The sequence below is a fragment of the Phyllosticta citriasiana genome (genome assembly GCF_038021145.1).
Source record: "Phyllosticta citriasiana strain CBS 120426 chromosome Unknown IWZ02scaffold_2, whole genome shotgun sequence".
NCBI classification, from domain to species: Eukaryota; Fungi; Ascomycota; class Dothideomycetes; order Botryosphaeriales; family Phyllostictaceae; genus Phyllosticta; species Phyllosticta citriasiana.
In genome coordinates, this window is record NW_027117279.1 from 690,113 (window position 1) to 715,178 (window position 25,066).

The following is a 25,066-nucleotide window of genomic DNA, read 5'->3' on the forward strand; positions in this document are numbered from 1 at the left end:
TACAGGAACAAGTGCGATCGAGCTCCGAACAAATTCATTCAACCCTCCTGCCGTACGCCTTTGTGTATGAGAGAGGAAAATGAGCAAGGAAACAAGAAGAGGAGGGGCAAAAGAACAAAACAACCACAGATTATGCTACCAAAGCCGGCCGTAACAACAAAGACTAATAGTGCTCCAGTGAAAAGAAGAGAGAAAAACAAAGCTGCAGAAGCCTCGGAGAGTGAGAATCGTGGACACATCCAGGTCAAGGTAGGAGAAGGTGGTGTTGGGGGGGGGGGGTTGGGGATGAAAAAGAGCCGTATGTATGGCGACGAGGGGGAGGAGAGAGATGATGGCCCCCTTTGGTAGACGCAGCAAACGGCAAAGGAGTAGGAGCGTCAGCCAAAAAGAGAAAAAACCAGCCAGACCTGCCCAGGCAATGCGCACTGCGCCCCATTATGCATGTTGATCGCGATGATGACGATGATTAGACCAGCTGACGACAGAAGTGGCCCGCAAACGCTTGCGGAAAAGGATGATATGAGGGACGAAAGGTGGTGAGGAGTGGTAACAGCGGGGAGGAGTTGATGCCGATTCCCCGTACCAGACAATGGCGCGGCGGTTGCCATTTCAGTGTTTGGGATCAACGTTGGTTTTTGACTTGCGGCCTACTACACCACAAAAGACTTAGAGTGCTGCCCACGCAGGTCATTGGCGAGCGATGGCTTCGACGCCCTCACTCACCACAGCATAGCGTGTTGACGATCCTTTTCCACACCGAAGGCTTTTGTTCAGGAGAGGGCGTGGGTCGGTTGCCGGCGGGAGTCGTCTGCGTGTTGCCCGGGATTCCACCACTTTGTGTGGCACTCATTCTCTGCGGGAGATTTTGTTGGCTGTTTTGAAACTGCGCTGCCGTCGAGCCCTCGGGTGCTTGGATGTCTCCTCCGCTTTTTCTTTTCAAGTGGTCTGACTGGTACTTGGCGACGTCGGTCCTCGAAGGGTGTCTGGCGGTGCCTGCCGGTGGGCGAGTGGCGCCAGGCTTTGGGAGCTCAGCATCAAGTCTGCCAGGGGGCATGGGGGTCTTGGAACCACGCACGTTGCTGCCGTGGAGCTCGCGGGCCGAAGAGTTGGGGATGGCGTTGTTGTTGTGGTGGAGATGCGCAGCGGACGAGTGGGTCTTCATGGCTTCCCATCCCTTGCCGTTGTTGATCTTCATCCAGTCGTATTCGCCATCCTCAACTTCGCCCGTGTTCTTGAGCGCCTGCGTAAAGAGGTCGCGCAGATAGTCGTAGTCCGGGTTGTCTTCGAATCCAAGATTGCGGACGTAGCTGAGGTACTTGTTGAACTCCTCTGTAATGCGGTTAGTCTCCAACTCGAATGCCTGGCGCGACTTGACGAACCGGGGAAGCCATCGCACAGATCCTTAATCGCAGTCGTCTGCTTCTTCTCTCCAATCTTTTCATACTTTTGCTTGTTCGTGGCGGCCTTGAGACCCTGCCACGGCAAGCCACCCCTCAAAAAGTACATGAAGACATGCCCAAGGGCCTCCAAGTCGTCTCTCCGCGACTGCTCACGACCAAGGTGGGTGTTGATCGACATGTAACGGGCCGTGCCGGACAAGGACTTGCGCTCTCTGTAAGGAATGTGTTGCTTCGTCTTGGGGTCGCGGTATTGTTTGGCCATGCCGAAGTCAACGACGTGAATGACGTTGGCGGCCTTGGTGTTGGGGCGTCCAATGAGGAAGTTGTCGGGCTTGATGTCGCGGTAGATGAGGTTCTTTTCGTGGATCGTTTGTACGCGGGACAGCTGCCAATCGTTAGTTGTGTCGTCGGCTCCAGTGCGGCCAGACGCACCATTTGCTTCGCGACCATGACGACCGTCTTGATGGAGAAGCGGCGGTTGCAGTGGTCAAACAGGTCCTCCAGGCTGGGGCCGAGCAGGTCGATGACCAGGATGTTGTGCAGACCCTCTTGGCCAAAGTAGTAGACATTGGGGATGCCGGCTGCAGGACGGTCAGCTGATAGAATTCGGCACAAGTTCAAGTTGGGAGCATGGCCATCCGATCGCGCAGGGCGTCAACGTACAGTCGTCGACGTCGTCGTCGTCGTCGTCGACAGGCGTTGCCTGTGCCACATCGCGGCGGCGGCGCAGCTTGGCGACTTGGACGCATCGACCCTTGACGACGGTGATGAGCATGCGTGTAGAAAAAAGTATCCCACTTACGGCAGCCCACGAGAATCTTGTACGTCCGGTACTCGTCCCTCAGCTGGGGGGCATCGCTCTTCCGGGGTTCCTGAAAGGCCAACGGTTAGTGTCGAGCAGCGGCGCAGACGGGCAGTGGCCCCTATATTTTGATGGGGACTTACAAACTTGATGGCGACCTGCTGGTTGTTGAGCAGGTTGGTGCCCTCAAAAATGACACCAAAGGAACCCTGAAGACGCGACGAGTGTCAGTATTGTGCGCGCGCGCGAAGAACAAGGTCGCACGCAGCCCGAGGGCAGGTCGCGGTGGGCGCAGGCGTACCTCTCCTATCTTTTTGCCGACCCTGTAGTGGACGCCCACGACGTTGGAAGACGAGGACGCCATGGTGGAGCAGAGCAGAGGGTGTGGTGGAGAAGTCGACGGTGGAGGGTGGAGGGTGGTATGAGGGTTGACGGGAACGGCCTCCTGAAGGGCAGGCAGGCGAGCGGTCGGGAGGGCAGAGCGACTCGGGTCAGTCGACTCTCTTCGCCGCGTGGTGGATGGATGGTGGAGAGGAGCAATGCGGGGAGGAGAGGAGGAGGAAGAGGGTTGGTGAGAGAGAGAGAAAGAGCAGAAAACGGGGACCAGGAGGGAGGGTTGGCGGAGCGGCGGCGGGCGTGGGAGAGGACCGTCACAGGTACGGGGGAGGAGGTTGCAGTGATGGTGGAGCGGACGGGCGACCGTGTGAACTGGAGGCTGCCGACGGAAGTGGCTAGTGGGAACCACGGGGCCTCGACCAGGCTAAACAGCGGCGGCAGCGCCCAGTTCACAGTCCCGTCGAGTGGCACAGCGGACAGGGAAAAAAAAAAAAAAAGGGAAAATAACCCCCCCCCAACAAGGCTCAAACTTTGCAATCATCAGGAGATTTGGGCGTCTGGGTCTGGGTTGGGGACGGGTCTTGACTTGATGCTCCGTGAGGGATACCGCTTTGGCTTGACCGGACCCTCTTACTCTATCGCATCCAGTCTCACCTTCGATTCCTCCATCCACGCCAGACCAGAGATATGCCAACAACCAGCCAGCCGGCCAGCCAGTCTACACCAACGCCTCGACAGTCTCCAGCGTCGTTATCGCCATCCCCAAGAGGCTGGCAGCGGGTTGACGGGCGCCGGCGCACAAGCCGACCAAGAGGTGGACCACACACAAGCAATCTCGCACGCATGAACCCTGCGCCAAACTCTCACAGACGGTCCGGGACCGCCACCACCACCACCGCACCTTGGACTCGACCATCCATCAACGCCTCGCCCGTCGCCACCCCCATCTGCTCAACCTACCAAAACACAAAAAAAATACGGCACTTCCCTGCCACTGCCGCCCCGGTACTCACACATGCTGTCCCAATTGCCGAATGGCTGCCCGGCCCCACGCGCCCTTCGCTCCGCCCTGACCTACCGTACCTGCACCTGGTCTGTCCGGACCTATTGTACATGCACACATAGTTGCATCCATAGTCATTCATCACTGCGTGCTCAAGATACCAGCCAGCCAGCCTGCCTGCCTGCCAGCCAGCCAGCCCCAGCACATCACTGCCAGCCACCCACCCACCAGGCAAGCGAGGGCGAGACCCTTCAAGCACCAACTGTATTGGAAGCGAGCAGGCCGGCCACAATTACGATGCAACGCTCACGTCCAATGAACCATCAACACCCTCCAGCCAGTCAGTCTGCCGTGTTGCCCTGTTCTGCTCTGCCCTGCCGCTGCTCTGCCCTGTTGCTGGTCGGAGCGCCCGGCTCCCAATTTCGAGGAGAGAGAGGAAGGAAAAAAAAAAAAAAAAAAAAACCGGCAGGATCGCTCTGACCACGTTCAACAAAAGACCAATCGTCTATCAATAGCCGAGCGACTCCAAAGGGGGAAGAGTCCAGCAGCGACGGCAAGGTTGTAGGCGTATGACGAGTCTCGTGGAGGGTCCAAATGTACCAGAGACATGTGACAAGGCTTAGTTCATCCTGCTGCCCGCCAGGTACCGGCAGAGAGATTTTCACCGCCATCCAGAGCCAGTACTGATTGACGTCCACAATCGCCCCCGGTCCCAATCATCTCGATCATTTTAATGTGGCTACCGGCGCAATCGTCGCTCTGTTCACCTGCTCGCTTGTTTTGCTTTGTCGCTGAATCTACGCCCTCAGAGAAGAAAACCACGTCTGACCTCATGTGTGGCTGATGTCCGTCTTGGCCCAAGAGTAAACAAAAAACAGCAGCAATCATCCCTCCCAACGCCATCCCCGTTTCCCGCTCACCCGCTTATGATTTTAATACAAGACGTGCTATAGCCCTTGCCCTTGTGCGGCCCGTCCGCACTCCTCACTCCTCACTCCTCCATGACATCCCCGTTGGTCTCGGAACTCCCCTCGTCATCCCCCTCGGATCCCCCTGCTGCTGGTGCCGCTGCCGAAAAGCCACTATCCATACTCGTCTCGACGCTCTGCTGCACATCGTCCATGGCCTCTTCGAGATCCTCCTCCGACTCCTCGGGCACCGGGCTGATGCCGTTCTCCCGTGGATGAAACGGTTTCGCCCGAGGCGTCACATCCGGGTCGCCGTGGTCCGACGCGTCGTCCATGTCGAGCCCGAGTCTAGCCCTACGCTCCGCATCCAGCTGTTTGACTGCCGTCTCCCGCGCAAGCTTCACAATCTCCTCGAACCAAAAGTCGGCCCGCGTCGTCGTAACTACCGTCTGCAGCTCATTGTCGTCCTGGATATTGTCGTTGATTATCGGATCGCGAAGGTCCTCGGATGGGAACCGCGCCTCAAGCTCTGCCGGCCGGCAACCCGCGTCAACAACCTCGCCCGGAGTTAGGATCTGAACATGCGGATTTTCGTCCCAGAAACCTGCACCGCTTGGTTAGCAAACAGATGGATTCTTGGCCTGAAACCCACGCCCCGTTTCAATGACGAGACAAGGGGTTCCATCGACTCCACTCACCATTTCTGAACCCCTCGAGCAGGAGTTTCCACGTTACCGAATTTTCCACAGTACTGCGTGTCTGTTCGTCGCCTTGCGTCGCCGTGTTGTTGATGACGGCCCAGTTGTCACTTAAGAATACCCTCTTCCACGTCACTTTCAGCGCTCCTTCCCACGTCACCTTGTCCATTAGTCCTGAGGACACGGCCAATGCCTCGAACGCCATGAATTTGAGGCGGCGGCTGATGTCGTGTGGTCTTCCTGGTTCGTGGCAAGTCGTGTCCATCAATGTCAAGACATCAATCAGCAGGCCAGGGTCAACCACCCTGTGTGCTATGATCTCCTCGAAGCCGCGCTTGAGAACCTGGCTTAGAGCGGGCCTATCCTTTGTGAATAATATGCCGTAGTCCATCATGACGAGGTCTATGGCGCTGTCGTCGTCGAGCGCTCCGTCTACCGTGCCCTTGATATGCTTGTAAATCTTTTCTTGAATCTCACCAAGCTCGAGTTCCGCATCGCAAAGAGCGAGTTGCTCGTTCGGCTTGGGAATGGCATCCGCTTGGCCCTCTGCGTCGGCAGCGAGAAGTGTCAGCTTAGCCAGGGACACCTCTACCTTCTTGCCCCAGGCTCGCGTCTCCTGTGAGGTGCCAACGCGCACTAATGCTTGGCTGGCCGATGCAAAGTCGCCTTCACCCAAGACGTCGTTGATCCAGCTCAGCTTGGCGAAATTAGGATCGCTGCGAAGGAACTTGGTGAGCATCGATTGCCCGACGCCTCGCTTGTCGAGCATGAGCGCAGACCTGCGTGTCGCAATGTGACTAGCGTACAGTGCGTCCGCCCATGCCTGGCCGTACTTGTTGAAGTAGCCGCGAATGCGCTGCTCGAGCTTTCTCATCGATACTGCAAAATGCCGCTCCTCGTCTTCCGTTGCCGATGCATTCTGCTCTTCTTTCAGGAATGTTAGCTCGTCCCACGTCAAATCGACGAGAGCCACCATGTCCCTCAGTCGCTCGGCAATAGTCATGCCTGGGTCCGCCATGCCAATTTTCGTGAGAGCCGTGATTTGCTGGTACCGGACATTGGTCTCAAATTCACGCTTGAGATTCTCTCCAGAGGCTCGCAACTTTTCATCCGACTGGGCCAGGCACCACCGGTATCTCTCCATGTGCAACTGACAGCAAAGCTTGACAAGGCGTGGGTTGTCAGCTGCCACCTTTTTGGAAAAAGGAATCTCTCCGTGCTCCTCGTAGATCTTGTAGACGATTTCTCTCGCGAGGTCAACGAGCTGACGAGCGCAGTTTACCAGGTTGAGATTAGCCGTCCACGGCTGAGGCAATTCGGCGTATCCTGTAGTCAGAATATTGTAGTCGAGCTCTTCGCCTTCCAGGCCATAGTCCTGTAGATGGTCCCGCCGGAAGACGTAGGCCCTTTCGAGGGAATTCAAGAAGACATCGTCGGCCTCGCTGACCAGAAGCATCATTTGCTCAGTGGTCCTCGTGCCTTCAGCATAAATTTCTTTGATGGTCAGTGAGGCCCAGGGAACAATGAGCATCATCTTCGAGGCGTCGCGGATGAAGAATTGGCGAACTGGATCCAGCTCTCCATGCTCTGGCCGCAGTTCCGTCTTGTATCGCTCATGAAGCACGTGGACGAGCTCTTCCAAGAGCGGCTTCTGGTTAACCTCGTATTTCTGACGATCCTCGTAGTATTCCCAAATACCGGCTGTAGCCGTCATCTTTTCAGCATTCCAGAGAAGATGCCACTTTCCGACTCGGGAGATTGGTGGGTAGTTCGCCTTCAAATGACGCGCAAGGCTGTCGAGCGCTGACGCTCTGAATGCGATTTGGTGGGCCAGAGAGGCAATGACGACAGGGACGTGTTCCGAAGCCGAATCGATAATCTCTTTGCTGAGCTCAAGAGCTGCCGCTTCCACTTCTTCGACATCAAAAGGAAGCTCTGGTCTTGCAGAAAAATCGAATATGCTGTCAGGGCTACTGCCAAAGAAAACAGCCTGCTCGATCCTACTCTTTGCCGTGACTCTGTTCTTCTCGAAATCACGTCCAGGCTCGGGTGCAGAAATCCGGATGGGGCCGACGCCGCTCGCAAAAACAACGCAGCTGGCTTGTTTAGACTTGCGACTCGACTCTTCCAAAACGAATCCAACAAAGCGAATTTTTCTATCCTGTCGCAGGTATACCACGTCTTGAAATGGTTTGGGCGGGAGTCCTCCGTCCGCCATCAATTGCATGTCCGGAGTCTCGGCACGTTTTGCCAGCGAATTAATGACCACGGCATCTTTGAAAATGACAAACGCTGTGTGCTCCGGGGAAGGAACCAGCAGCTTTGCTGTCTCTGGCGTCTGTGGGGAGTTTCCGGAATAAGTGTCCAATGAGAGTGTTCGTTCGATTACGGCTGCGTCGTTGACCAGAGCCAACTCGACTAGAGCAAAAGTGACATTGTTCTGCGTGAGGATTGCCACGAGTGCCAGGATACTTGTACCTTGTGCCGTCGTGTCGCTGACCTCGTTTCCTTGGGAGCTTTGCCGCAGAATGGAGAAATCCAGTACCTTGGTAGTCATAGACGAGCGCACTCCTGGACTCGAGGTGGCTTGCAGTGAGTTGTAAATCTGCTCGCGCGCATCGATCTCCGACTTGAGAGCATTGTTGCCGGACCAGCTAAGATCCCAGAGTTGAAAGGTTCCAGATCCAGTGCCAATAACGATCTCGAGTTGTCCCTTCAAGGGCGATGGCCGGACCTTGACCGCTGCCACGTCCTTATTCCATCCGTTGCCCGAGATGATGCTCCTAAGACCACCAAAGAATCCGACCGATCCATTTTGCGACGAGCTCCGAAGGAACTGGACATTGATTTGTGGCCGACCCTGAGAGTCCCTGACCCTGAGTTGCGCCGTCCGTCCAGTGCTGAACACGAGAATGAACCCAGCTTGCTCGGCATCCACAAGATCAACGACATGCTCACCCGAAAGCATGGAACCGATTGATCCCTCGATACCCTGCCGACGCTGCTGGAACAGGCTAAGGGACTCGGCGCTGTCCACATTTTCCCAAAACTTGATTTCTCCAGTGACCGAGTGGATTACAACTAGGCCGAGATCACCCGTCGGACCAGTATTGACAACGGAGCCTACTGGAAGCGGATCTGATCTTTTGAATTGGAAGGGAAGCTGCAGCGTGTGCGATGAAGCGGTGGTTGCGGCGGGCGAGGTGTAATCCCAGACATAGGCATACTCGTGGGTGAAGGCGACGGCATAGGGACTTGAGGTCAAGCCAAAGGTCCGGTGAGCTTCTACGCAAGTGTCAGTGCGAGGACAGCACGTTTGTTCTAAGCGCATACCATGGGGGTTTCGGCGGAGATGCTCTGGGAGGGTTGGGAGCTGCTTGAAGGTGTAATTCGGCGACTTAGTCTGCAAAACACGTCAGTAAGCCACCGTGGAGCGATGTATCCGTGACAGACCAGAATCGAGGCGCCATCGATTTTCCGTGCAAGGGGAGCGGAGGGCTTCTTCTCCCGCAGCGGAATCTCGTGGCGCAAGGTAGATGGCCTCTTTTCGTCGCCGTTGACAGCATGGCCATTGAGAGCTGGGGATTCTCGGTTGTTCTTTGCTGTGTTCGAGGGGTCTTGAAAGGTGGTTGGAGATATCTTGCTGCGCTTCCGGTTGGGCTGGTTCTTCGCTGAATCGGAGTCGTGTCGCTGGCGCCTTCGGGGATTTCGCGCAGAGCCATGAACGCCATGGAAAGAAGCTTCTGGCGAAAACATGGCGATCGAGCGCGACAGCGAAGGGACGCGATGCGCGTGTTGCAGGAGATGGGAGGAGAGGCGATGGGGGGTGGGTGTTTTCTCCAAGCTGACTTCGGCTCTCTTGCATGGATGTGCTGCGTTGTTTGGAGTCACGTCTTGGCGCGCGTTCCGCCGGCGGCACACTTGACGCCTCGGACACGGGCAGTTTGCCTGGACCGCGACTGCTTTTGCAAAGTGCTCAGTGGCAGACCGTTTATCCAAATTTCGTCTTCCGAATTGAAACCCGAAATCATTGTGTCATTGCTTCGTACCCCCCACCTGTCTATTTAACGCCATTGAAATGCTGAGTACGTCTCATGTGCCTGTCCTAGTATCGCGTCTCTCAGAAGCAGCATCCAGATTCCGTGCCGTTTCCAATACCTTGCCCACCACCCAGCCGAATACACATTTATTGCGAAGAGCCACGCGCCCGTTGACTTGACCTACCCGAAACCAAACTCCGCAGCATGCACAGTCTACAGTTGGATATCATTATTGAGAAGCCGCACTTCCTCACCCGGCTTGAAAGCAGGCAAGCCAATGTACGGGCAGCCATCGCAGCGGAATGCGTCACCCAAGGCGCAGTTCCCGCAACTGCCCACCTTGCCTTGGACGGTGAAGTCCACTTCGGCAAGATCCTCGGTGTCGAGTTTCATGGTGTTGAGGGCTTTGTCGGCCGCTTCCCGCTTGGCCTTGTCTTCTTGCTCGAGCTGTTGCGCTAGTCCGCAGGTACAGTCTTTGCAGGCCCGCCTCCGCTTGCCCACCTTTGGTCGGCATTCGGGTGCTGTGTAACCATTAGCGTATGTATGCAAACTGCCGGACTGTCTCACTTACGCGGCATAACGGGCCTCATTTTATCTTGCTCGGTCAAGAGCTCATCCTCATCGATCAAATCATCATCGTCGTTGTCGTCTTTGCCAGTAACGACAGGAGATCCAAAGTCGTCATTAAAGTCAACGAAGCCGACACCGGCCGGCTTTGGTGGCTCGACTGACTCGCTCTTCCTTTTTCCATTCAGAGCGAGGGGAACAGCACCGTTGGACGCAGCAGAGGATGGCGCATTCGTCTTTCTTTTGAGCCGCAAAGGCACAGCTTGCTCAGCGCTGTAGTCAGGCTTGACCATGCCATCGCCGTCTTGGTTAACGAGTCCCGCGAGAATAGCCTCGGTCTTCTCTGGTCCGTCAAGACCAAATTGACCGTCCTGGCTGCGAAGGCGACCACCGGGCTTTAGGGATTCGACGAGCTTCGGGAAGACGTCGCGGCTGAGAAGATTCTGGCTCTCGTTACGCGAGCCATCTGCGTCAGACAGGACGAGGACGATGTCGTAAGTGGATTGCGGAAGAGTGACGAGGCCAAGTGCCAGGCGATCTAGCATCTGAAAGTCGGTGACGTTGCGATCATGGGTGTCGAAAACGCGGTTTAGAGCCTCGGGATGCGCAGCAATGGATGGTGGGGCTACGAGCAGCGTGCGAGTGCCGGTAGCGGACTTGGTGGGGTGAGTCGCGACCGAGGCGAAATCGAAATCTGAAGAAGTATCGATGGAAACCGAGGGCGCCATGGCGACGGCGTGGGATGGGGAGAAAGTGGTTCTGCAAGGGTTCAGAGAGTCAGGAGGGCGTAGAGAGGAAAGTTTCGAGCGGACAAGCGGGCAAGAGAGAGGGAAGACGTCGAGCTGTTAATCATCCTCAGCAGGCGTCTCCACGGAATTGCGAGTCGAGTGAAAGCCGCGCTTACAAAGCCTGATGTCGACTGCTGTGAGTGGAACGACGGGCTTTCAGTGGCCTGAGACGTCAGGCAATGGCGTCGGCGGAAGGGCAAAACTATTCACCGATGCAAGACCCTTGATGGGACAAAGTGGGTCTTGGCGCCTGAAGCGGTCAAGCGCAGTGCGGGGAAACAACGCCATCACCTCTGAAGGTCCAGTCTATGTCTGGCTCCAGTCAGGCCCTTTGTTTGTCTGAAGGCTGGTTGCACTGGACGATGGATGGATGCCATGGACGTCGATGGCACGCGAGACCCGACTACAGGACCCTGAGCAAGCTGTTCTCATTCTGACCTTGGTGCAATCCGACGGCGATGCTCACTGCATCGCTGTACTCCAGCTGCCCTTGGACGCCGAGCAGTGACGTGCTGAGTGTATAGGGCCCCGGGTCCAGCCAGCTGGAGTCTTGCAACTGCAAATGGCCTTCTGCGAGTCAGATCCCCAGCATCCAGGCACTCGTGCGGCTCACAGCCATCTGATACTTTCAAGACGGCCCGTTATGCGTCCCAGGAGTCGCGGTCGTGTGCTATCCAGACCTGCATACCCCGCCTCCCGTCTCCGCAAACGCCTACAAGTTGCTCGCGTGAGCCGCTGTCGTATATCAATGCCACCAGGCCATTTCTGTAGCTGCTGTCACCACTGCGTCGCAGACGTCTCTACAATTCAATCCAGCCCTGTCCGGTCCCAGACCCAGTCCCAGACCCCGTACCCGGCCCCGTCCGCATCTTTCCTGCAGGTACCATCACCCGTGGTGGCTCCACCATCACCCACAGCCGCGCTTGGCCCAAGCTCCCAAAGGGGTCACGAGAGTCGAAGCTGATCGAATAAAACGCCATTCCCATCCCCAAACCCTTTCTTGCTCCCCAGTCTTCACCATCAACTCTAATTCTGACGCAAACCCCATCGCCATTCTCTCATTCTCCCACTTCGACATCACCCCCGTAAGTCTGACTTGTCCTCGTTGTTCCCATCCGCGGCTGCCGTGGCAGTGCGAGTTTGACAAGCACACACGTCACTTCAGCTCCTCAGCTCCCTTATCTATGCCACCTCCCCCGCTCGACAAAGCTTCAGCTCTGACTGTCAAGTCAAAAGATCTCTCGCCTTTCCGATCCATCATGACCCGTTCCCACAAGGCCAATGATCGCGACCACGCCGCTCACCAAGGCAACGATGACCATCTTCCTCGCTTCTTTGCCAAACACGGGCATGTTGACTCCGAGCCCGGAAAGGTCAAGAAGAACGGCGGGGGTAATTTCAACTGGTAAGTCTGCTTCTTCAATCACGTCCTTTCACTATCTGCACCTCAACTTTTTGCCCGTCGTCTATGCATCGTCAGCTAACAGCAGACAACATCCAGGGGCCGCGAGGGTGACGAGCTAGACGATTTTGCATACAACATGTCCAATCCCCGCCGTCGCTCAAACAGTAACACTCTTCACAACATGAGGGACATCAAGACCAAGTTCGAGACGGTCGAGCCCGAGCCCGTCTTTGAAGAAGAGATCCATGGTCCCCTCGCAGAGGACAACGATCTCGACAAGGTATCCACCGGCGACAGTACCAACACTGAAGGCAGTGTCGAGGAGGATGAGCAGGGTGCTGCCAAAAAGCATTAAGCTCGGGACTCTGTCACCCAAAAATCCTCTTCACAGCATCGGTGCATCGATTCCAGGATGGCTCTTCTTTCAAGACCACATTGCTCTCGTCCCGTTCTTCTTCCCCGTCAATCTCGTTCACACTTGAAGGGACTGGCTGCAACTGGCGCTCACAATAAAGTCGCTACGTCACCGTCCGAACTCTTACAAAAAGGACCACCATGGGGTCTGGGAGATTCTCAACCGCCCTTCTCTTTTCTTTCGACAATGTCGTTTGCTAGCCCCCCAAACTTGTTGCCTTCGGCGTTGCTGCAAATCATCAATGAACTCTACAGGCGAACTGGTTTTTCACTAGTAATGAATGGATGACTTGAACGAAGTCCTAGCAATCATATCATGTCTACCATGTTTTCGTCCCCTTGACCCCAACAATCTTTCGGCGGTGCCACGCTGAGGTCACCTTGCTCAAGCCCCTGCAGGCTCGGCCATACCCCAACTCACCCCTTACCTTAGGCTTTCCCCCCACGGCCGCCCCTCCCCCACTACCTCCTCCCGCGTGTCCATCACGCGACACCTTGTCTTTGAGGCCTTCACTTTCTCTTATTTTGGATCTGCCTAGGCCTACGCCAACTCGCGTTGCCCCACGCCAGTCTCGTAACACCTCACTTGATCTTCCTAACGCCGAAACATACCCCACGCCTTGAGGACTTGTCCGCGTGTCTGAACAAGTGGAAGATGGATGTCATCCCATGTCCGAAGGACGATTAGCCGACAGCCTTTCCATTGGCCAGAGGACCACAATCATTAATTTGCAACAGACTTAACAAGTGATTTTGTGCCCAAAGTCGGTACGCAGCAATGGAACGAGGACTTTTTTTATTTTTTATTTTTTATTTTTTTTGATTAAGACTCAATAGGTAATCAAGATGGCGGAGTGATCCAAGTAGACAAAGCGTGTAGAATGCCACAGCAGAACGACGCAAAAAGAAGCAACAAATTCAGACGAAAAGCAGAACAACAAGTTAGGTATTATCTCGGCTCCTCTCCTCTCTTCCCTTCTATCCTGCCCCAAGGCGCGTCCTTGCTCTTCCTCCTCCCGCGACTTTAACAACAACGGTAAACCGAAAAAGTAAACGGACACAGAATTCCTTGCTTCTCTGTTGGTTGGTATGAATCAGGTAGGTAGGTAGGTAGGCTCGGTAGGCAGAGCCACCTTGCTTTTCCTCCATGGGTCTTTCACAAAAATGCGCCCACGCTGCCATCTCTGTCGTCCCTCGCCTTCTGCTGCTCATGCTCAATTACTCCCGCCGGTGCCGCCGCCGCCGCCACGCCATTCCAACTGCTGCGCTCCCTGCTGTCCTTGTCGTCCAGCTTGCCGACCAACCCACCACCCCTACTCCACCCCTGACTCGCACCTCTACTCCTGCTACCGGCCCCCATCCCCGCCGTTCCTGCCCCTTTACCCACATTCCCGATCTCAGCCAACGCCCTCCTCTCCATGGCTCCGAGGCCCGCTGTCCCTCCATTACCTCCACCTCCACCTCCACCACTGCCATCCTTCTTATGCTGCAGCTGTTGCCCCTGCTGACCCTGACCCACCATGCTCAGCCCACTTGCCACGCTGCTCCCGCTGCTGTGCCGTCCGCGGTTCACGATGCTGCCGCCCATGCCCGCGCGCACCTGCTCGCGCACCGCCGCGCTGAGCCGCGCGCGACTGGCGCTGGCGCTGGCCCGCCGCGCCTGCACCGCGTGCGCCGAGCGCCGGATGGCTGCTGCCGCGTGCAGGTCGGCCAGCGAGGGCGTAGGCGAGCTCTCATCGTGTCGCTGCGGGTCCGACGACGCGCCACCCGAGAGCTCGGCGAGCGTCAGGGCCGTCGGCGTGGCTGTGGCTGTGAGTCTGGTTGGTGATGTCGTTGTTGCGGCGGCGGCGGCGGCGGCGGCGGCGGTGGTGGGATCTTGCGCTCCGGCCGTTGTGTTGTGCGGAACTCGCGTTGGTAGCGTTGAGTGCTTTGGCTTACTGCTGCTGCCTTTGCTTTTGCGTGGGCTGCTTCGCAGTTTGACGCCCAGGATGGCGAGGTCGTCGTGTGACAGGGCCGACGTGGAGCTGGCGGTTGAGAGGGGACGGTGCGTCGTTGCGTTGCCACTGCGCCGCGATGACGTTGGCCGCTTGATGGGCGACGACGAGCTCGTGGGTCGTTTGGACGGCGATGTCGTTGATAGTCGCTTGAACGGCGACGAGAGGATCGATTTCAGGGGGCTGGAGGGGCGGCCGGCGCGGGTCGGCGAGGGGGTTCTGGGGCGGATCGTCGGGATGGATGAAGGTGCGTTTTCTTTGCCAGTCGGTAGTGGGATTGTAGGAGCGGTTGCATGCGTCAACGAGGCGTCGCTGGTGCTGCGGTGATGACGGAGTGGGGGATGGCTTCGAAGTGGACTGAGGCTCAGTGATGGACTCGAACGCTTCCTGCCCTCGAGAGAGCGCGTGGAGAAGGGCGAGGCGATGACTGGGTTGAATGTGGGATGGGGCTGTTGAATGTGAGAATCAACGCTCTCGCGATTGGAATCCCTCCGTGTCTGTCCTGCCTCTGACTTTGGAGAATCGACGTCCATGGTCTTGTCCGCAACGTCCAGTCCGGCAATTGCAGCTACAGACTGCGGGTTGTTGCTTGCGGCGCTGCCTACGCTCTCCTCGGTATCCGTGTACAAGCTCTCGCTGAGTCCAGACAAAACCATACTACTCCGCGGGCTTTCACTTGGTGCCCTACCGGCCAAGGGACCTTGTTCTCCCGGCGGAAGGGCAGTACTGCGCCAGCGACGAATGCCAGAGGATGAGCTCTCAGAGTATGCCCGCGCGGTAGCCCGTCGACCCGGCCGCTTGCGACGCAGGCTCCCCGGAAATTTTGAAGCGTCGGTAGACATCGCTCCAGTCGTAACCGGCCTTGACTGGGCGCCCGAGTCAGAAGAGCCTTCCAAAGACATGTTCTCTTTCGTCTCGCCGTTCATGGTGCCAATGATTGACGGACGCTTTTCGCTAGAGCCGCAAGACGAACTGAAGAATGGCGAGTGTGCAGAAGCGCGCTGTCGGATCCAAGACTGACGCTTCTCATGCAGTGAGCGGTCATCGGCTGCGGCCGCAGCTGCGAGGAAGGAGAGACCATCAGAGGGCGGTGATCCAGGGACCAGACGAACGCTTTTCCGCTCGTCTGCGTTGGAAAAGCGATTGGCATCACTCGTCGGCGAGGTAGGCGGCGGATTGGGAAAACTGGACGGTGCGGGCGACAGCATTCCTGTTGACAGCGTACTATAAGAGCTACGACTGCCGGGCGATTGTTGGCTGTAGGTCGACAACCGCTGCCCCGACAGCCGCCGCGATGGAGATCCCCAAGAAGCTCGGCCGTGACCGATCCCAGTCATGCGCTTGCGATGAGGCAGACCGATGGGATATCGAGCATCATTGCTGTCACGATGGACAGGGAACGAACGTACCGGCCGACGCCCGCGAATGGGTGAATCGCCTGCCGGACGGGATTTGATGTGCTGCGAGCGGCGCATATCGGGGAGACTCCACTCCCCGGAGCGAATGGCACTTTCGATCATGACTCTGTCCGTTTCGCCAATCGTGCTGGTCTGAGAAGGTTTGTATTTGTGGTGGCGCGACTTCTTCAGTGGAGAAGGCAGAGCAATTTGTGGAGGTGGCTCTGGCGTGCGGGCTCTGTGTGTTGAATCGCCCTTTTCGACGTCCCTGTCCCCGGGGTTGGTGAATGCATCTTCGTCATTCTCCCATGCATGCTCCTCGTATATCGGTCTCGAGATGTCCGGCTTATTTATCTTTGGTGAACTTGACCGCGATCGTTCCCTGCTGCTTGCCCTTTTTCGGCGTCGGAAGAAAAGAATCCCAAGAACGAGCGCTATAAGCGCGAATAGGACGCAGCAGACAGACACTGCTATGATGACGGAATTGCTTTCATGGTTTGGACTGGAACGAGCTGCTGCGGAGTGGTCTGAGGCTGTAATTGCTTCAGCGTCTATCGCGGTGGGACGGGGGGAAATGTTCGTACGTCTACTGGTTGCGTTCGCGCTCTCTATCACAATGCTAAAGCCCTGAGAATCGCTGACTGATCCTTCTGCTTTTGTGATGTTGACGCTGGCGTTGATCGTCTGCGGCTTCGAGCCTACCGGAATCTCGCCAATGATGGTGCGTTCCCTCTGGTCAAACTGTAGCCACTGAGCAGCTGCACCGAGATCGACTTGAATGTCCAGATCTGATCCTCCGACAATCACGGTGCTCATGTCGAACTTGACAGGCTCACCTACCACAGCGTTAAGAACCCCAATGTCGCCTCTGAGGAGCATGGAGGCTGATATCAATTGCAGGGTCGTGTTCGCGACATCTCCGTACGTGTCGACTGCGAGGACCGCGATCTCTGTGTAGTTGATATTCTGCGGCGCAGTCCCGTTGATTTCCATCGAAGTTGGATCAAAGGACAACCATTCGGGAATCTGAGCTGTTGCTCTTTGCAAGTTTGAATTGCTAATAGGATTGCCATCCAGACTCAAGCTATCCCGCAGATTGGTGATTCTGACCGAGTCCCCAGGGCTGAGGCTGATCGTTTGCTCCACCACTGCAAAGACAAATTCGTGATTGCTCACAAATAGAGAGAAGCCGACTTCTGCCCCAGCAAATCCAGGATAGTCTGATGCGATGAGGAGTATGTCCAAGGTCTGCGGTAATGTATCGGCTGCAGGACTCGTTCCTGACAAGGCCAAATCACCAGAATCGAACTTGATCCACGATGGAAGCGGAGATCGATTGCTCAGGATAGCTGTGTACTGGGTCAAATCCGATGTAGCGGACGAGAACAGGCCATCATCAAAATGAATCGTAAAGTTTGTCGAGGGATACAGCACAACGGCGTTCGGGCCAGAGAGCTTGCCCGCACTGAGCAGGGAGGTTGTGATATTGCCTTTGACCTCTGGCGCAGGATGATCAGACACCATCAACGTCGACTCCATTGCAGTGGACCCAGTCGAGTCCTGCGCCGTGATCGCAAAGTGCGTAGTCCCAACATCGGTCGCCGTGGGAGTTCCGTATAGTCTTCGATTTGGCGAATCGAATGCAAGCCATGGCGGGTTACCGGAGATGCTGTAATTGACTGTCCCAGAAGTTTGCGCAAAGGTCCCCGGGGAGAAGCGAAACTCAAACCGCTGCGATACCCTTGCAACAGGCGGAACTTGTGAATTGAGAGGAAACGATATGGTTGGTATTCCTTCGACGGCGAGCGCTAAGGACAGAATGAACGCGAACGGCAACATCGTTGTCTGATCGTCGTCCCTCTGTCCAGTCGAATGGAGAGGACCCTTGAGGAGGAAATAGAAAAGAGGGGAAAAAAGCCACAGTGACAAGAGACATTCGGCGGCACCGTCCTCGACCTGCCACCTTCCGATGCAAAAATCGCAGAGTCGACCATTAGTGGCGGAACGATGTCTAACATGACTTTCAACCAGGGACCAATCTACGCGTCACTGCGCGTCTGGCGCGTTTTGGCGCCTGACCCTTGCCTAGGATTTTCAACATCATAGTGGTGGTGATGTGTGGGAATGCGGGACAGGAGTTGTAAGAATTTGAGGGAATGTCAGCGGCAAGGGATGACTTTGTAGTGCAGGCCTTGATGCCTACCTGTCCAGCCACAATTGCCAGAGGGGCGAAGTCGAATGATTTGATCCCGAATGCTTGAGCTGAGGCGCAGAGCAGTTTTGATCCCTTTTTACCCCGCGCGTTGTGATCGATGCAACGGTCAACCCCGGATCTGGTGGAGGCGCGGGCCGTTGCCCTCGTTGAATGCCACAGCCCTTTCGGCCATTACAGGAGGACTTACTTGCTCGAAGGTCTTTGCTGGTCCCTTTTCAAGTTGGTTATTGTAGCGACACAGAGCTTGTGGAGCAAGGCAGCGCTCTCGACCAGATCTGAGCAATATAGCTCGTAACTTGCGGAATGTCTCCTGGCCCTTGGCCCACGCGTATCCCTCTTTCAAGTTCCTTGTCAGAATTCAATGTTTCCATGTATGGAAAGGGCTCCCTCCACTTGCCATTGGTGTTGAAATATGCTCCTGCGGTGGCTAGAAATGAAGTCAAGTGCTTTACCAGCATCCCGGCGTCTCGCACCATTTCCTGGCTCTTCCATTGTTCCGAGACATATAGGAACGCTAAATTTCTTGGTAGCGATGGCAGGGCAGGATTGTGGGCCGGACGAGCTGGATACAAAGCAAGCGACTCGTGCATTCAATCCAGACATCCTTGGCACATGGCAGCGCTGCGCTCGGCCGCTTCGGGACAGTGACCTGCCTTTTCCCTCAACTCTCTTCCATCTCGACTTGGAGACTGTAGGCTATATTGAATTCAAAACTTCGAGGACTGGATTCCTGTCACTGGTCTACCCCTCCAGGGGCTTCGAGCAAGGGGTTGTCATTAATCGATCGACGTATCTAGCGCGGAAACATTTTCTATCGTACCGCTATATCTCTATTTCAGGGTGACCAACTCCTCTGCGCTAGTCGGATGTATGGCGACGCAGCGATCAAAGTCGGCCTTGGTCGCACCCATCCGAACTGCGACACCAAAGCCTTGCAACATCTCGCCGACTCCCTGGCCCACCAGGTGCAGGCCAACCACGCGCTCGTTGGGACCCTCGCACACCACTTTCATAGCAGTCGGGCCCTTGTGCTCAGGTTCCATCATGGCGTAGTACATGGCAGTGAAGCTTGTCTTGTAGACCTTGACGCTGTCACCGTACTTTTCGCGCGCTTCCGGCTCGGTCAAGCCTACAGAGCCAACCTCTGGATGGGCGAAAACGACGGAGGGGATGTTCTCGTACTCGAGTCTTGAATCTTTCTTGCCGCCAAAGACGCGGTCGCTAAGACGACGGCCCGCAGCGATGGCGACAGGGGTGAGTTCGAAACCCTTGTTGCAAACGTCACCAAGCGCGTAGATGTTGTCAATGCTGGTGTTTTGGTATTCGTCAACGACAATGTGTCTTCTCTCGTCGAGCTTGATGCCACCGAGGTTCTCGAGACCCAGGTTCTCGATTTCCGGGGACCGTCCAACGGCGAACAGAACAACGTCCACATCGTCAAGAACGAGGTTCTCCTTGCCAGCCTCCGTGTAGGTGACACGCTTCTTGCCGTTGCCTACATCTTCCACCTTGGTGATCTGGCCCTGCTTGTGCAGGTTCACGCCAACGCGCTCATATTCCTTGGTGACGGTGTCTTGAATGATTGGGTCGAAGCTCCTGAGGACCTTGTCACCACGGATGAAGAAGTGCGTCTCAGTGCCCAGCGCGTGGAGCATGCCCGACATTTCAACGCCGATGTAACCTGCGCCAACGACAGCCACCTTCTTGGGCTGTTGGTCAATGTCGAAGAAGCCGTCGCTGTCAATACACAGCTCCTTGCCAGGAATGTTGGGCAACGTGGGGTGTCCACCGACGGCGATCAAGACGTGTTTCGCCTTGACTTGCTCCTTGCCGCCATCGTCCAACTTGACCTCGACCGTGTTCTTGTCGACGAATCTTGCGAAGCCGTGGATGTATTCCACCTTGTCGTTTCCAAGGTTCCTCTCGTAAATGCCATTCAGGCGCTTTACGTAGGCGTCCCGCTTCGTCTTGAACGTGTTCCAGTCAAACGAGAGATTTTCATAGTTGAAACCGTAGGCCTTGCTGTCTTTGAATGTCTCGGCGATGGCGGCAGCGTTCCACGTTACTTTCTTGGGCACACAGCTGAAGATTGTCAGCGAAGCCACACGCGAAGAGGTTACCTCGACTCACCCAACATTGACGCAAGTTCCTCCGAGTCTCTTGCTCTCGATAGCAATCGTCTTGGCGCCGTACATGGCGCTGGCACGTCTGCCAGAGGCAAGACCACCGCTGCCACCTCCAATGACGAGGTAGTCACATTCTTTGGGAGTGGGCGCCATGGCGGGGTAGGTGGTGGAAAAATGTCGCGAAAAGGCGGAGAGTCTTGATGTAGCCAGCCTGGACGGCCTAGCTAGAAAAACTCTAAAGGGAAATTGGGGAGACAGCTTGACTGCTTGCGATGGGGGAAAAGGAATGGTGGTGCAGCGGGGCTGCTGATATATGTAATCCGAGTAGGACCCTTGGAGCAAACAGTCAATGACGACAGAGCCTAGGCCTTTGACGTTGCGGCTGCGCGGAACTGAAGTAAGCACCACAAGTCGACTAGCTAACCGTGTGTTCAGTGCTCCAAAGGACGGCGCGAGACAGGACGCTGGATATATCGTCGAGAACAAGTTCGGCTGACCAATGCCAGCCGCACGGGGAATCTTGCGAGCTCGCGATGGCGATTCTACGCCATGACTAAGCGGCTAGCCTTTGTCCGAGGTCGCCGAACAAACTCGGGACGGCGCGCAGTCTCGGGCAGTGATGAATGTGTCGTTAAAGGGGTTGCTCAAGTGTGGCCTCGTCCGATGAGGCGATTCCTGCAGTTCGGCTGGCATTGGACTCCTCCGCTTAGTGACGTCGAGCATCCTCTTGTCACGCCATGTTCCTGGCTCGAAGGTGTAGCTTCATCCTGCGGGGAAATGCGACAACCATTCCACCAGTCCTTCACCACCATCTCCGAGCCCAGGAACAGCAACCATGGGAGGTCGTCAGTCTGTGCCTCGCGGACCAGACAGCATGAATGAAACGTCTCGTCCGACCCGGCCGCCCAGGTCGTTCGTCTACAATGCCAGGGTACGTGCACCGCGGCTCGTCCTCAGAGCAAGAATCCGGGAGACATGACTAACTAGGCCGTCTAGACATTCACTGCTCCGCTTGCAGCCTTCACCATGGCCGGTCTCCTTTTCATCTATGCGAGAACATCTATCCGTGCCGCGAAGTTGAACGCCCAGAAGCATCGAGAGGCCGACGGTGGGCAGATAAATTGGAGGAATGAAAACGCTCGACGACATGGCCAAGCCGAGCAATTAAGTACAAATTCTTCGTTGCTGAAAGAGGCGTTGGTGGGTGACAAACTGTCGAAGAAGCCCAAGGATGCTGCGGACACACAATCTCCAGGTACAAAATCCGACGATGATGCCGCTCTTGATCGGGTCAAGGCTAGCAGATCATGAGAGGATGCAGGAATGGATATCCAGGGCGGAGATGTGGAAATACTTACTGGTCCAATTCTGATCACTCCAGTCGCAAGAATTTGGCCCGTTGGGAGTCTGTCTTCGACTTTCAAATGAAGCCCGCGCGTCTTTGCCACGAGACTCAAGATGGCTGTGAATAGAAGTGGTCATTACTTGGTTGGCACACTGACCATGGCCTGTTAATACCAAATGCCAAATGAATCAAGAAACCATTCCCCACCAAGAGGATGCTTGAAGCTCTAATTGCTAGCCTAGTCTCTTCGAACGCTCCCAATGGCTTGATGATTGCGGGGTAGCGCAAGACAACAAAAAGAACAAACTCTACTTTGGGCAAAGTAAGACGCTAGCACACCTCTCGGGTTGCAAATATCAGATTCCTGGTAGACGTGGTATCATTCATGCTCCGCATTATTCCCTTCTAGCCTCGCCATGGTTTTCAAGCAATCCCACCTCCATTTTTCCGAAAAGAAACCTTCTCGACGCCAACATTCTCGTTCCCGTTTGCATCCTTCCGGAGTTGGTAAACGTAGAGCACTAGTACGTCGCCTTGAATCTGAAGCATGGGTCAGCACAGCGCACATGGAGCGGTTGGCGAACAACATACGTCCATGAGCACGAAGCTGGGTGTCGGTTCGTCTTCCTCTGGCCACCAGCCCGTTGTCATTGCGCCTGTGGCGCTCCCTGGGTTGACAAAGAACTTGCCCTCCATCTCATAGGCCTCAAATCTGTGTGTTCCGCCCCATAGAAGCACGTCGACATCCATCTGACGCGCGGCGATCAACAAGCTGTCTGGGTCGCCGGGAGGGATGATTGTGTGTCCATGTGTGAAGCCTATCCTCAAGGAGCCATGGGTAACGACTTTGGAGAGGGCAAGGTTAGGCGCTTCGACATCGAAGTCGCCCTTGACGATCTGAAGGTCTGGAGCTATGCTGCGCAGGAAGTCATAGGTATCCTTGTCGGTGAGGTTGCCTAGACACAGTATCTGGCCGATCTTGCCCGGGGCGAGAAGTTTCTTGAACTGTTCGGGGTCAGAGGGGCTGCGGGTGGCGCGAAGAGACGCATTGAGGGCACGGATAGGAGGAGCTGGTCTACCTTTGCGGGAATGTCCTATGACGTGGGTTAGTCGCCGAGCTGTGTCTGCATTGGGGGCAGCATGGAGCGAAGGGCTTACCGAAGCTCTGTCTGGGATGAAGAGGTCACCGAGACATAGCACCAGTCTTGAAGTCATGGTGTACGGTCATCCACGACAGTTGGCCGCGTCAGGCCCGCTGATGGTGGTGTCGGTGCGGAGTGGGTGTTGGTCGAAGCACGCACGCGCCTCAGGCGGGCGGAGAAGAAGGCGGGACTCCTCTGGCGGGATGCCAAGCAGCGGAGCGGGCGGGACCCCCTCGAACCACTGCCTGTTCCTTTGCAGGACGTTGCGGACGAGGATGGAGCAGCCCGGACTGCTGCACTCGGCCACTATTCAGTCATTGAGGGGCCAGGGGCCAGATAAGCGCAATATGACTGTGTCAATGTCGCCTTGTACGGGCGGGCACACGGTCCCTTCGACATCGGACGTACGCCACTGGCCGGGGTGGTGAATTGTTCAATTACCTTCAGGTCATTGTCATCTCTTTCGAGTACTGAATCCAACCACCACAGTCAAAACACACGATCAATCTGAGCCAACGGCGAAAAATCGCAAAAGATCCCACTCTGCAGAGCTCATCGTCGCTGCTGGCTATCCCAATCCGGAAGTTCGGTCCCGCCCCGCGTTCCTTAACCCCTCCCACTACTCCGCCGCCAATCATGGCCTCCAGCGCCAGCTCCCGTCTTACTCTCGTGTCGAGACACTTCAACGGCAAGTCCTTCGCTCTTCCGAACAACATCTTCACCTTCGAATCTGACATTGACCCCATTGCAAGACTCTTCTCCAGACTCGCCTGCCATGTCTTCTCAAGAGTCGCACCCTACCCTGCTGATTCCCGGGCCAATTGAGTTTGAGGATGCCGTCCTCCACGCCATGAGTCACTACAGGTGCGTACACGCTGATCTACATCTCTTTCGCCCGCTTGTGCTGACGGTAGTGCTCCAGTGAGTCGCATGTCGGCGCACCGTTTGTTTCCGTCTTTGGAGAGGCACTCTCCATGCTCCGGAAGCTCTTCCAAACCTCCAACCCCGCATCGCAACCATTCGTCATCTCTGGATCCGGTACGCTTGGATGGGATCAGGTGGCCGCCAACTTGGCTGAACCGGGCGACGAGGTGCTGGTCCTCCACACCGGATACTTTGCCGATTCATTCGCCGATTGCTTCGACACGTACGGCGTCAAGGCCACTCAGCTCAAGGCGCCAATTGGTGACAGGCCGCAACCCGACCAGATTGAAAAGGCCCTGAAGGAGAAGAAGTACAAGATTATCACAATCACGCACGTCGACACATCTACTGGTGTGCTCAGCGACATCAAGGCTGTATCGGAACTGGTGCACCGCGTCAGCCCAGAGACCCTTGTCGTTGTGGATGGCGTGTGTAGCGTTGGATCCGAAGAAATCCGCTTCGACGACTGGGGAATCGACGTTGTTCTAACTGCCAGCCAGAAGGGAATTGGCTGTCCCGCTGGTTTGAGCATTCTCATGGCGTCAGGTCGGGCCATTGAGACCTTTAAGAACAGAAAGACAAAGCCAACTTCTTACTTTGGCTCCTGGAAGAACTGGCTACCAAGTATGGCCCTGCCCCCGCGCAAACAAATCATTGCTAACAAGCATAGTCATGCAAAACTACGAAGCCAAGAAGCCTTCTTACTTCGCTACTCCTTCTCCACAGCTTGTTCGCGCTCTTCACACATCGCTGACCCACATCCTGGCTTCGTCTCTAGACCAACGCTTCGCACGCCAGCATGAGGTTTCTCAGAGGGTCAAGCAGACGGTCAAGTCTCTTGGGCTTAAGCAGCTTGCTGAGAAGCCCGAGAACCAGGCAAGCGGCATGACCGCTATCTACCTCCCAGAGGGAGTTGCTGCAACTCAAGTCCTGCCCACGCTGCTCAAGAAGGGTGTCATCTTTGCCGGTGGCTTACACAAGGAGATCGCTTCCAAGTACATCCGATTTGGCCACATGGGTGTCAGCGTTATGGATCCCAAGCGGGATGACATTGACCGCGCCCTGGCAGCTCTCAAAGAAAGCTTGTCCGATGCTGGCTATAAGGCTTGATGAACAAAATACCCAAAACACGTACATACTGTCTCTCTTTCTTATAAATACGATGGAATGACCGAAAAAGCTGAGCGTTGGTTTAGAAAATGTCGAGAACGATTCAAAGAAGAGTGAATTTCACGAAATGTCTGGCTCTATTATCGCAGACATGCGAAGGATGTCTTGAAAGTAGCTACAGCGATTCTAACTGCTTCTCAGACCACGTTGCCCAGCGATTGAAGGCGCTCTGGCGTGTGTCGCAATTTGGGAATCCACACCGCTCCGCCTCTAAGTCAAGCAATAGCAAACCAAAACCACCCACTTGGACGCCAGAAAAGATTTCAAGAGCAAAAGAAACTGCAGATATACAGAGCGACACCTGAGATGACCGAACTCACGCTTCCGAAGGATTGGCTTCAATATAGCTGGAGTGTGACACTGTAGCAGGCCGGCGCGTCAACCACTCCCTC

The 25,066-nt window shown here is 55.8% G+C and overlaps 10 protein-coding genes across 10 annotated transcripts; 4 read left to right on the top strand and 6 right to left on the bottom strand.

Moving 5' to 3' along the window:
- Positions 1-715: 715 nt before the first annotated feature.
- IWZ02DRAFT_429831 (casein kinase-like protein I) lies at positions 716-2,566 on the bottom strand (the record flags this gene model as incomplete). Its single annotated transcript, XM_066766015.1, has 7 exons — positions 716-1,329; positions 1,380-1,785; positions 1,833-1,981; positions 2,064-2,138; positions 2,203-2,272; positions 2,346-2,411; positions 2,504-2,566. 7 exons carry the CDS (start codon positions 2,564-2,566, stop codon positions 716-718), a joined length of 1,443 nt encoding a protein of 480 aa, XP_066625966.1.
- IWZ02DRAFT_125260 (uncharacterized protein) lies at positions 2,400-3,469 on the top strand. Its single transcript, XM_066761532.1, has one exon. It carries the CDS (start codon positions 2,624-2,626, stop codon positions 3,383-3,385), a length of 762 nt encoding a protein of 253 aa, XP_066625967.1. The 5' UTR covers positions 2,400-2,623; the 3' UTR covers positions 3,386-3,469.
- Positions 3,470-4,946: 1,477 nt separating this feature from the next.
- On the bottom strand, positions 4,947-9,019 carry IWZ02DRAFT_125129 (Non-repetitive/WGA-negative nucleoporin C-terminal-domain-containing protein). Its single transcript, XM_066761531.1, has 3 exons — positions 8,601-9,019; positions 8,481-8,550; positions 4,947-8,432 (listed from the first exon to the last, which is right to left on the bottom strand). Exons 1-3 carry the CDS (start codon positions 8,901-8,903, stop codon positions 5,110-5,112), a joined length of 3,696 nt encoding a protein of 1,231 aa, XP_066625968.1. The 5' UTR covers positions 8,904-9,019; the 3' UTR covers positions 4,947-5,109.
- A 142-nt stretch (positions 9,020-9,161) lies between these two features.
- On the bottom strand, positions 9,162-10,882 carry IWZ02DRAFT_441630 (cytokine-induced anti-apoptosis inhibitor 1, Fe-S biogenesis-domain-containing protein). Its single transcript, XM_066766925.1, has 2 exons — positions 9,759-10,882; positions 9,162-9,708 (listed from the first exon to the last, which is right to left on the bottom strand). Exons 1-2 carry the CDS (start codon positions 10,480-10,482, stop codon positions 9,401-9,403), a joined length of 1,032 nt encoding a protein of 343 aa, XP_066625969.1. The 5' UTR covers positions 10,483-10,882; the 3' UTR covers positions 9,162-9,400.
- A 416-nt stretch (positions 10,883-11,298) lies between these two features.
- On the top strand, positions 11,299-12,687 carry IWZ02DRAFT_441633 (uncharacterized protein). Its single transcript, XM_066766926.1, has 2 exons — positions 11,299-11,947; positions 12,044-12,687. Exons 1-2 carry the CDS (start codon positions 11,727-11,729, stop codon positions 12,300-12,302), a joined length of 480 nt encoding a protein of 159 aa, XP_066625970.1. The 5' UTR covers positions 11,299-11,726; the 3' UTR covers positions 12,303-12,687.
- A 2,441-nt stretch (positions 12,688-15,128) lies between these two features.
- Positions 15,129-17,591, bottom strand: IWZ02DRAFT_370982 (uncharacterized protein; the record flags this gene model as incomplete). Its single annotated transcript, XM_066764533.1, has 1 exon — positions 15,129-17,591. A coding segment is annotated over one exon (2,463 nt), but the record flags the coding sequence as incomplete, so codon positions are not given.
- Positions 17,592-18,683: 1,092 nt separating this feature from the next.
- Positions 18,684-20,491, bottom strand: IWZ02DRAFT_125378 (glutathione reductase-like protein). Its single transcript, XM_066761534.1, has 2 exons — positions 20,098-20,491; positions 18,684-20,049 (listed from the first exon to the last, which is right to left on the bottom strand). Exons 1-2 carry the CDS (start codon positions 20,244-20,246, stop codon positions 18,798-18,800), a joined length of 1,401 nt encoding a protein of 466 aa, XP_066625972.1. The 5' UTR covers positions 20,247-20,491; the 3' UTR covers positions 18,684-18,797.
- A 437-nt stretch (positions 20,492-20,928) lies between these two features.
- On the top strand, positions 20,929-21,404 carry IWZ02DRAFT_429837 (uncharacterized protein; the record flags this gene model as incomplete). The annotated part of the gene is made up of 2 exons (XM_066766016.1): positions 20,929-21,024; positions 21,090-21,404. The coding sequence occupies 2 exons, from the start codon at positions 20,929-20,931 to the stop codon at positions 21,402-21,404; spliced, it is 411 nt and encodes a 136-aa protein (XP_066625973.1).
- Positions 21,405-21,551: 147 nt separating this feature from the next.
- On the bottom strand, positions 21,552-22,838 carry IWZ02DRAFT_125338 (vacuolar protein sorting-associated protein-like protein 29). The gene is made up of 4 exons (XM_066761533.1): positions 22,597-22,838; positions 22,518-22,532; positions 22,030-22,443; positions 21,552-21,978 (listed from the first exon to the last, which is right to left on the bottom strand). The coding sequence occupies exons 1-4, from the start codon at positions 22,651-22,653 to the stop codon at positions 21,862-21,864; spliced, it is 603 nt and encodes a 200-aa protein (XP_066625974.1). The 5' UTR covers positions 22,654-22,838; the 3' UTR covers positions 21,552-21,861.
- A 517-nt stretch (positions 22,839-23,355) lies between these two features.
- Positions 23,356-24,614, top strand: IWZ02DRAFT_371265 (pyridoxal phosphate-dependent transferase; the record flags this gene model as incomplete). Its single annotated transcript, XM_066764553.1, has 3 exons — positions 23,356-23,444; positions 23,503-24,128; positions 24,175-24,614. The coding sequence occupies 3 exons, from the start codon at positions 23,356-23,358 to the stop codon at positions 24,612-24,614; spliced, it is 1,155 nt and encodes a 384-aa protein (XP_066625975.1).
- Positions 24,615-25,066: the final 452 nt, after the last annotated feature.

Excerpts from the sequence above, each read along its gene's own strand:
- IWZ02DRAFT_125260 (XM_066761532.1), top strand. The coding sequence starts at position 2,624 with ATGAGGGTTGACGGGAACGGCCTCCTGAAGGGCAGGCAGGCGAGCGGT.
- IWZ02DRAFT_125129 (XM_066761531.1), bottom strand. The coding sequence starts at position 8,903 with ATGTTTTCGCCAGAAGCTTCTTTCCATGGCGTTCATGGCTCTGCGCGA. Across the intron at positions 8,551-8,600 it reads TCGATGGCGCCTCGATTCTG|ACTAAGTCGCCGAATTACAC; the intron begins GTCTGTCACGGA and ends CGTGTTTTGCAG. Across the intron at positions 8,433-8,480 it reads TCTCCGCCGAAACCCCCATG|AAGCTCACCGGACCTTTGGC; the intron begins GTATGCGCTTAG and ends ACACTTGCGTAG.
- IWZ02DRAFT_441630 (XM_066766925.1), bottom strand. The coding sequence starts at position 10,482 with ATGGCGCCCTCGGTTTCCATCGATACTTCTTCAGATTTCGATTTCGCC. Across the intron at positions 9,709-9,758 it reads AATGAGGCCCGTTATGCCGC|CACCCGAATGCCGACCAAAG; the intron begins GTAAGTGAGACA and ends ATGGTTACACAG.
- IWZ02DRAFT_441633 (XM_066766926.1), top strand. The coding sequence starts at position 11,727 with ATGCCACCTCCCCCGCTCGACAAAGCTTCAGCTCTGACTGTCAAGTCA. Across the intron at positions 11,948-12,043 it reads GGCGGGGGTAATTTCAACTG|GGGCCGCGAGGGTGACGAGC; the intron begins GTAAGTCTGCTT and ends GACAACATCCAG.
- IWZ02DRAFT_125378 (XM_066761534.1), bottom strand. The coding sequence starts at position 20,246 with ATGGCGCCCACTCCCAAAGAATGTGACTACCTCGTCATTGGAGGTGGC. Across the intron at positions 20,050-20,097 it reads GGAACTTGCGTCAATGTTGG|CTGTGTGCCCAAGAAAGTAA; the intron begins GTGAGTCGAGGT and ends GACAATCTTCAG.
- IWZ02DRAFT_125338 (XM_066761533.1), bottom strand. The coding sequence starts at position 22,653 with ATGACTTCAAGACTGGTGCTATGTCTCGGTGACCTCTTCATCCCAGAC. Across the intron at positions 21,979-22,029 it reads CCAGCTTCGTGCTCATGGAC|ATTCAAGGCGACGTACTAGT; the intron begins GTATGTTGTTCG and ends CCCATGCTTCAG.